This window comes from Eurypyga helias, unplaced genomic scaffold, assembly GCF_000690775.1.
Source record: "Eurypyga helias isolate BGI_N326 unplaced genomic scaffold, ASM69077v1 scaffold22399, whole genome shotgun sequence".
In the NCBI taxonomy this organism is placed as follows: domain Eukaryota; kingdom Metazoa; phylum Chordata; class Aves; order Eurypygiformes; family Eurypygidae; genus Eurypyga; species Eurypyga helias.
In genome coordinates this window covers 4,653-13,957 of record NW_010271693.1, presented here as the reverse complement: position 1 = coordinate 13,957, position 9,305 = coordinate 4,653, and the positions used below count along the sequence as shown (strand labels likewise).

General features: G+C 40.2%; 1 protein-coding gene across 1 annotated transcript; it reads left to right on the top strand.

Annotated features, from left to right (window-relative positions):
• The first annotated feature begins 849 nt into the window (after positions 1-849).
• On the top strand, positions 850-7,007 carry LOC104515066 (metallophosphoesterase domain-containing protein 1-like). The gene is made up of 2 exons (XM_010158910.1): positions 850-1,115; positions 6,635-7,007. Exons 1-2 carry the CDS (start codon positions 964-966, stop codon positions 6,825-6,827), a joined length of 345 nt encoding a protein of 114 aa, XP_010157212.1. The 5' UTR covers positions 850-963; the 3' UTR covers positions 6,828-7,007.
• Positions 7,008-9,305: the final 2,298 nt, after the last annotated feature.

The following is a 9,305-nucleotide window of genomic DNA, read 5'->3' as shown; positions in this document are numbered from 1 at the left end:
TACTCTTTGCATTCCACTTGGTTTCACTTTGCTGATTCCTCTACCCATTTTCAGCACTGCTGTTCTAGGCTTGCATAACCTTCAGGGAAAAATTTATTCCCAAACATAAAACCTGTATGGATTTTACTTTTTTTAATATTTAATGACATTTAACTGTGTGTTAGCCTTCGAATCACTTTCTTTTCCAATGAATCCAGAATACTGGGCTAGTGATGACTGAGAAGAGAATGTGTTTGGAGGGGAGGGCCCTTCATAGGTGTGTCAGGAGTTCCTTCAGTGGTGTTCTAACAGCAGGAGCTACTGGCCGTTGGCTCTGTTCCTTAGGATGTGAAGCACAACCGCTTGCGGTGCTTCCCCATAATGAGTGGTGCAGACTTCCCGAAGAGTTGGTTAAACTGATTCTTGTTTAAGTAACTCGCATTTTAGTCGTGTGTTCAGTTTCAGGTTTGATGGGGTTTTTTTTGAAGGAGGATGGGGAATAAACATTCAGCAGTGCAATAAAATGAGAAAGTAAATGATTGTGTTGAAGAAACATTATTGTTTGACGCACCATTCTGAATGACTGCCTTGCCTGTTAGATTTGTGTTAAATATCTGAAATATGTGAGCGAGTTGCCCCAGCGTTCTTCAGCGAGTCCACTTCCACCCCTGCTTCCCACCCCCACCCTGTGTCCCACCCCCAACTAAAGCACGTTCATCGAATTGCTGAGTTGGAAAGGTTTGTGATGAGTTCTGCGAGCTGTGTGTCTTCGTCCCTCCGTAACCCTTCTTCATCTCATATTAAATAAAGCAAATTCCAAACAGATTAACTCTCAAACAGTCATGCTTCATCTCTTCAATCTGCTTTTAGGTTTTTCGAAGGGGAACAAGCTGATTAGGTAAGGAGATGTCATGGTCTTCTTCCATCGATGTAGGAAGATAGCAGATATGTTTGCCTGAAACAGCCGAACCACGCGGTGCAAGCATGGCTTTCGCCCAGTCGCACATTATGGCAGCTAGAAGGCATCAGCACAGTAGACTCATAATTGAAGTGGATGAGTACAGCTCCAACCCCACACAGGCTTTCACGTTCTACAACATTAACCAGGGACGTTTTCAGCCCCCACATGTGCAAATGTAAGTATTATAGTTTTGTTATTGCGCTAGCACAGCCTTCTGAATTGTTATTGCCTTGTCGATGTGGCATTTGATAGACCAGTCAAAAAGAATTCAAAGAACAGTGTTTTTCTGCCTTTCTAATAATAATAATCTCTGTAATGATACAAACTCGGTCCATTTGGAAAGTGTAAGAACTTTGTTAAAGGATGGGAGAAAGATCACTCCACTGGCGTAACCTTAACACATAATACTTACGTATTAGAAAGAGAAATAAACAACACGCAGTGGTAATAAAATAAGAGGTGCTACAAGGATGATACCTTCTGCAATCTTAATAATGTTTGTTTGCGTTGTGCACTTGCTTACTGATGGAAATAGCTGTTCAAAATACCAAGCCTGCATCCGTACAACATATACTGTTTGGTTAGTTATATTACAGCTACATACAAGGGGAAAATGGTATCAATAAATAAAATAGTGTGGGCACCCATCCGACAACTTACTTTCATATCGATGTGCCGAAGATGCCAAGTGCTTAAAGAGTAATTAAAATAATGTGTTTGTTTCTGACTTCTTATATAATGACAACATCAGTAAAATTAACTGCTCTAAATGATTTACTTGTAATGTAAAGTGGAGAATTATAATTACAAAATGAAACCTCCCATAAAGTTTAAAGCCAGAAGGAAGAGCAAAACAGGAAAGCTATTACAAATAAATTAAGTATAAAATTCTACTGTAAAATATTTTTATAGGGAACAAAAATGTCTGCACCATTTTACTGTGTTTATTAAAGAGAGAAGCAGCCTTATCTTTAGATCAGGAGGCTGGTTTTAATTTTTTTAAAGGAAAATTTTTTTTCCTTTAGGAGGACTGAATAAATTATCACCTCATTCACATTTTTGGTATTTAATATGATCTGATAATTTACAAACATAGGCCATGATTTCTGCAGTTAAAAAAACTCAGCAAATATGACTGGTTGAATGCTGTGTGTCTGTTTAGTGAATTCTTGCGTACATTCTCTGGCATAAATTAGGTACTGTAGTAAAAAAATCTGAAGCCAAACGTGTATACCAGGGTATTGAGCGAACACTCACGTTTTTGGGGGCAGTGTATTAGCTTATGGTCTGTGTTGGGGATTTTAGGTACTGTTGAAATGCAAACAGTACAGTAAGTTGAGTGTTAGCACTGGGAAACATCTTTTGTTTATAGAGCTGGCAAATGGTAGCAAAAGTACAAACAAACAAGTGTGGGTACAGAAATACTTTAAAAAAATGAAAATGCCAAATGCAGGTTGCTTTAGCTATTTTCTGTGAATATTCAGGCAGTTCCTGACCGCTCGTGAATTTGTTCACTGGTCTTAAAAGCTGAATGTTTTTTACTGGGCTGAAAATAGGTTATTTATTAGTATCCACTCGGTACTCAACACTGTGCTGTTTAAACTTCTAACCAGTCACAAATCATATTACCGGAGGGCTTAGACAATCAGCTGCACAATAGAGGTTGAGCACCTAAGCAAGTAGTTGAAAATAAGCTATCTTTAGAAAAAGGTTCCTCAGAAGAGTTTAGCCATCTCTCATAAATGATTAATACTACTGAAGAAGCTTGTGCAAATAGAAAAACAGGCTCAATCAATTGAAACATTTACTGCAATCTGACCTATTCTTTCTCTTGGTACAGAAATCGTAAATAATGTTTCTGAATACCAGCAGGATTGCTTTTGCCTCCTGCCAGTGAATAGAATAGTAACAAAGAAGGGAAAAGTAGACATAAAAAGTGTAACAAAAGCACCTTTTATTCACATGATTGTTATGGGTTAAATCTTAGCCCTGCCTTAGTCCGTGCAAGTTTTGTCGTTAACTTCAGGGAGGTGAGGGCTTTGCCACATCTTTGTGTATAGTTCAGAATACCTAGATTAGTGATGTTGCAGGCAATCATGAACAGATTTCACATAGACCTGTTAATGTCTGAACCTGTAAACTACTTTAACCACAGGGTTTTTTGTGCCCCTTTTCTTCTGAATTCAGTCTTGCAGCTCTTCCTTGCTCCTCTGTGCAGCTTTATATTTCTCATTTCACTTTTTAGCACCCATTACATGCTGACAGACCTTTCCCAGCCCCATCTTAGTCAGGCATCCCTGTGCCTGTGTGCTGACTGGGTTGCCACTGACCAAGAACAGTGGTAAATTCTGTCAGTTTTCAAGTCCATCAGTAGTTTCTGGAAAGTTCCTGTCTTGCTCCACTGTGAAACCACTGAAATCTAGTGTATAAACTACCTCTGGCAGTGTTTTTGCTCTGAGATGTTTTAACTTTGCTTTTCTGTTTCTCTGCAAGTTTTCATACTTGTTTAAAGAAAAACAAAAGCATTTGCACGAAAATAATCAGCAGGTCTTTATTCCTCTGCTCACGCTGCAAGCAGTGCATTGGGTGTTGGTGTGACAGCTGCTGTGGGAATGCGTTACACAAGAACATGGGGATTGAGCCTTCAGGAATTGTTTCCAGTAATACAACTTAGATGCGTTTGTGAAAGTTGACATATGTTTTTACCTGCATACGGCCTTGGTGTGTGCGTATCGCTTCAACATGGAAAATCTGCATCTCATTTATTTGGGTTTTTTTTTGTATTGATGCCTTTTCCCGTGAAAATTCTCTGGCCCATTGCACAGGATTTGAGTTATACGTACCTCAGCAACCCGGGAAATGCTGTCCGCATCTGCCCCATCCCCATCCAAACTGTAAGAAAAGGCATGTTGCCATGGTAAGTCTGTTGTTTTTTACATTCAGCTTCAGAGGAGCAACATGTGAAACGCATGCTACTCCCCAACACCCGGCTGAACTGCTGTGTTGAGCTTTAAAAGATTTCGGAAGGAGAAGCGGCACCTGCTTTAAAGGCTGCCCTACCATGAAAAGACAGAAAGTGGCATTTCAGAGCAGTCCGAATCATAGAATCATAGAATCACAGAATGGTTTGGGTTGGAAGGGACCTTGAAGACTATCCAGTTCCAACCCCCCTGCCATGGGCAGGGACACCTTCCACTAGACCAGGTTGCTCCAAGCCTCGTCCAGCCTGGCCTTGAACACTTCCAGGGATGGGGCATCCACAGCTTCTCTGGGCAAACTGTTCCAGTGCCTCACCACCCTCTCCGGGAAGAATTTTTTCCTGATATCTAATCTAACCCTCCCTGATTTCAATTTGTACCCGTTCCCCCTTGTCCTGTCACTACAGGCTCTTGTAAAAAGTCCTCTCCCAGTACCCTTGTAGGCCCCCTTCAGATACTGGAAAGCTGCAATGAGGTCTCCTCGGAGCCTCCTCTTCTCCAGGCTGAACAAGCCCAATTGCGATGTGCCAGGGTAGTGTGCACCATTTAAAGCTAGCTTATGAATACGTCCTGTAACTCACTTTGGGAAGTGCTGGGCAGGGAGAGCAATGGTCAGAAATTTGTCTACTGAACTGATGTTTAGTCTTTTTGGCTTGAATGGCTGCAGCAGTAGCCAGAGTCAGCTCCTCATCATTTTTATCCGGCCATCCCAGTGCGTTTGGCGGAGGAACTCCAGGAGCTGCATGCGTTACCCTTCATGCAGCTCGCACCGTATGACAAGCCTCACTCACTCACTCATCTAAACCCCACCATCCGTATCCCCTTGCACCCCTGCTGCCTCTGCCCACCACCCGCGGAGCTTCCCTCCAAAACGGGCACCTGCAACATGCAGTGGCAGTCACGCAGCTGCACTCTTTGAGGTGGTGACCTCCTGCCTAACGCCCCCTGCATCTAACATCTTCTTGCTGAGTTTTTTCATCTTGTGCGAGCGCCTGTGGTCCTCTCGCGAGACGCACGCTCCACCAGCCCTCCACGCAGTGCTTGCAGCTGCTCGCTCTCAGGGTCCAGACGTTCCGCTCTTTGTCAGCCCAGCTGTACGGTTTCCAGGACGTGCCTGCTTACATACCCCGCGAGCGTGTACATACTGCTGGGCTACATTAGGTATGATTCCATCGCAGCTGGTTTCACTCCTTACCTCGGGTTTGGCTACTTTCTGCTCAAAAACTAGGACCTCAGAAAGACAGCTACAAGGTACTTGGTGTTTCTCCAGTACTGCTGTAAAACCCCCAACATTTCTTCTTCCTAAAAAGGTATAGGAAAGACAGGTATAAAATAATTTGTTCAGACTGTAGTTTTGTAGTTATGTTGTAGAAAATGCTAGGAATTTATATAAAAGATTTGAATGTTTTACATTTACTCCTCACTCTCTCACTAATCTTGTGAGGCTGTCAAAAACACCTCAGTTTACCCACCTATAAATTTCATAGAGTTCTTTGACTTAGAGAAAAGATTGCATGATTAAAGATTGTTATGTCTTTCAAGCAATAAAATACCTTTTGAAAACTTACCCAGTAAACAGGGGTAGTATTATTAATAGCAATGATCTCTAACTTTTTTCCTGAGTTTATTTATACGAAAGTAAGCTCCTGAATTGAAGCACAACCAACAAGGGATAGGAATACGTATTACACGCTGCAACAGTGAACAAAACTAATTTTATTTATTCTTTCAAAATAAATGTTGTAAAAATAAAATACGTCATAACAGTTCTGTATAACTCTGGTTTCTAGTGACATAAATATAACTCTTGCGTCTCTGGCTTTTTGATTTTATTCCACCAGAATTCCCTAACTGGAATAGCAGATATGGTATAGCTGCGTATAGATAGACTTGCTTCTATATATTCCAACAAAATATGGATGCAGGGTAAAAAGATTGTGTCGAAAATAAGTATTCCTCATATAGCAGAGAGGTGTTCTCTGCTTTCCTCTTCTAAATCATAAGTAAGTCTCATCAGACTGGGTCAGATCTTTTAATTTCCTCAGTTCTGAATATCGAGATTGGGCTCTGAACAATGCAGCCTCGCCCCTTACGGCATCTGATTTCATTTAGTATAATTAAGCCCAGAAAGTTGCCACATTTGTCCTGACAATAGTCAGACCTGAACGTACATTTACAGCTGTTGTCAGGAGAGTTCTTATCTTGCTTTGCATTAACACACTGAAACATATCTCCAAAATGTGTTAATTAAATTTGCTGGAATTATATAACTCGCAGGAAGAAAAAAAAAAAAGTTATAATTAGAAAAAATGCATTTAAATGTATTTATGTATCTAAAATAAATCTTCTCCCTGTGTACCATGTAATCATATTTAAACAATGAGACGGGATAGTAGTGTTCCTTTGAAACTGACAGTGCCTTTGATTTATTTGTAAGTATTTGTTTCAGAGTTACTGCCATAGTTCAGTCTCTTTTCCTTAATCTCTTTAAATTAATCCGTCTAACCAACAAATACGGGAAATGTTGTGATGTGAACATCAGGAATTTTTACACCTCCCATTAGTGTTAGGTTTGTTTTAATAAATCCCTTCCATCAGACAGATCTAGAAGTCCGTATAATCTTTTGTGAAGGTAAAAAATAGTGTTAGAATTGCAGAGTAGACACTAAGAAGTACATAAGTAATTTATAACCCTGTTACGATGCCTTTCCGACAGGGTTGATCCGGTGCCTCATGATGCTCCCAAACCTCCAGGATATACACGATTTGTCTGTATCTCTGATACTCACTCAAGAACTGATCCCATCCAAATGCCATATGGAGACGTGTTAATACATGCTGGTGATTTTACGGAGCTGGGACTTCCTAGTGAAGTAAAAAAATTCAACGAATGGCTAGGTAGGTATTGAATTCTGTGTGGATTTGAAAGTAAATTTGTTTACTGATTGTATCTGCCCCTTCTGCCTCCCAGTAAAAACCATCGTGCACTCAGAAATGCTGAATATTAATTTGACTTTCAAATTTGAATGGCAGCAAGCAGGAATCAGTTGGGTTTTTTTTCTTACAAATATTTTTTTGCTTTTTTCCAACTGAGCAAATAAGATTTGTGAGACTATTCATCTGTTCTGCCTTCACACTCTCAAGTGTACATTAAGCAACTTCTTGGTGTTAGCAACAATTTAAGTCAGTAGACCTTTAATGATTTACATAAAACCTCTTACATACATTGTTATGGCTTTGCTTCCTTGCAAAAAAAGTTGTTGTGACTGAAAACATTTGTCTGTTTAACCCCGGAGGCTCATAGCTTTTTGTTTTTTCATCTGAGGCTCAGCTGCACCACAGTGATGAATTCCAAACAAAGCAAAACGTGTGCCTGTGGTTGCTGTCTTGGATGTAGCAGACCAGATGTAGATGCCTTCTGTAGGCAACTGTTGGCATTGGTAACTGAAATTCTGTTCCACTGGGCAAGAGAGTGGTGATTTACATGTGCTTCTGCAATGTTTTGTATATGCTAAAAAAAAAAAAAATGACAGTGAAAATTGGAAAGCATACACTGTATCCAGACGAAAACCCTGATCGGTATTGTTCTGCAGCAGTGCAGATACCTTAATTTAGAATAAAAATAGATTCTGGATTCTGATACTTCATTATCAAAAAAAAAAAAAGGGTGAAAGGCAATGAGGGAGTTGGAGAGAGAAAGGACACAGTTTAAGGGTAATGGATTTCAGTTTTTAGGTTGATTTTCCTTCCTGTGGTTGATATTTTTGCATTTTCCGTGTCTCTTTTTTTGCTACATATTGCAGCATTCCGCACTGGGAAGGCACAAAGCAGACAGATGTATGTAGGCTGAAATGGAATATAAAAAATGTCAGGACTTCACAATTTAAACAAATATTTACTAGCAAATAATTATCAGCAAGGCCGATAAATATTTATTTGAGCTTGGGAACCCAACAGTATGCCCCACATGGAAGAATTGCATTGTTCTGTGAGTATTAAGGTAGGGATGGCATGTGGAAGTAACACACACTGTTGTAGTGCCCTCACCTGTATGGAACAGGTTGGTTGTAAAACAGAAAGCAGATTTTAATCCTGTTTTGTAGGTCTCTACCATGTATTATAATAATGTACTGAAAACAGCATACAAAGTTTATGCAAACCATATGGTTCTCCTTTCTAAGTAATACTCATTTTATTTATCTGCTGGTGTGGGAAGGAAAGCGCTTTGGGATATTGCTAGCAAGCAGGGGTGGGGGCTACACACATGACTTGCTGCACAGTTTTTGTCTCCCTAGTTCTCCATCTGCCTCCCTGCTGGTCACAGCTGCACAGGGTTCGGAAGAAGTCCTTAAGCTGAAATCCTCTCGGTATGGTAGGGAGATTTCCCAAGGCGTTCCTGTGATGGTCTCTTCATCATTTTTATTCCAAAGAAGGCTTAATTTTCTGACTTTTCAGGCACGCTTCCAACTTCGTGGTAGCGTGCGGTTTGGGAAAAGGTGTTCTTGGTGGTTTGAGTTCTGTGCAAGTGCGTCGTCGTGATACGCAGATTTAGCAACTTAAAGATTGTTTTCAGTTTCTTGGCAGTTTGAAAAAATGGAAAATTTAACTTAGTTTTTTAGCTCATTCTGGAAAATCCAATAGAAAAATGGTTTGGCATCGCTGCGTAGGTTTCATTCAGCTATCATTTAAAGCTTTGTTCCAGTTCAAAACTAACCTTTTTTTAAAAATTACAGTCCATGACATTTCAAAATGGAAATATTGTCTTTTTTTGAAAGTTGTTTGTTTGTTTTAAATGGACAATTGATCAACTCTTGAATACCTTGAGTGTTTGCAAAATCGACAGTAAATGGTGCAGTGGTTAAAAGTGTTCTCTTTGGGTCGAAGAAATTGCAAAGGTGTTTGCTGATTGTCAACTTTGCTGTGAAAGGCACTAGAATCCAACAGTTTTGATTTTTCTAGATAGCTGCTTCCAGTACCTGCCATGATTTTGCAACTCCCACAGCCTACCCAACCTTCTCCTTCTTCCTTGACTTAGCATTTTACTAGTTTCTTGAGAAGGTAAGTGACGGACTTTTACCTCCACTGTCATTCTTACCTGCTGCCAACAGATTTCCCTGCTTGTTCCTTCCTCCCCTAGCACAGGGCTCAGCTTCCCACTTCGTTATTTTGTTCTGGTCTTCTGCCATCAGCAGACTTACAACTTTATTTATGCTTTGGAATAAACACTGTTGTTTTATTAAATAAATACTGTTGTTTTATTACACCTTCCCTTGATCCCTACTTCCTTGTAGGCACTAGATACACATCCTACTCCTGCTTTTGCACCGTATCTTTATGTGTACCACTGATTCCTGCTTTTTAGGTTTCTGTTCCATCATAACCCTCTT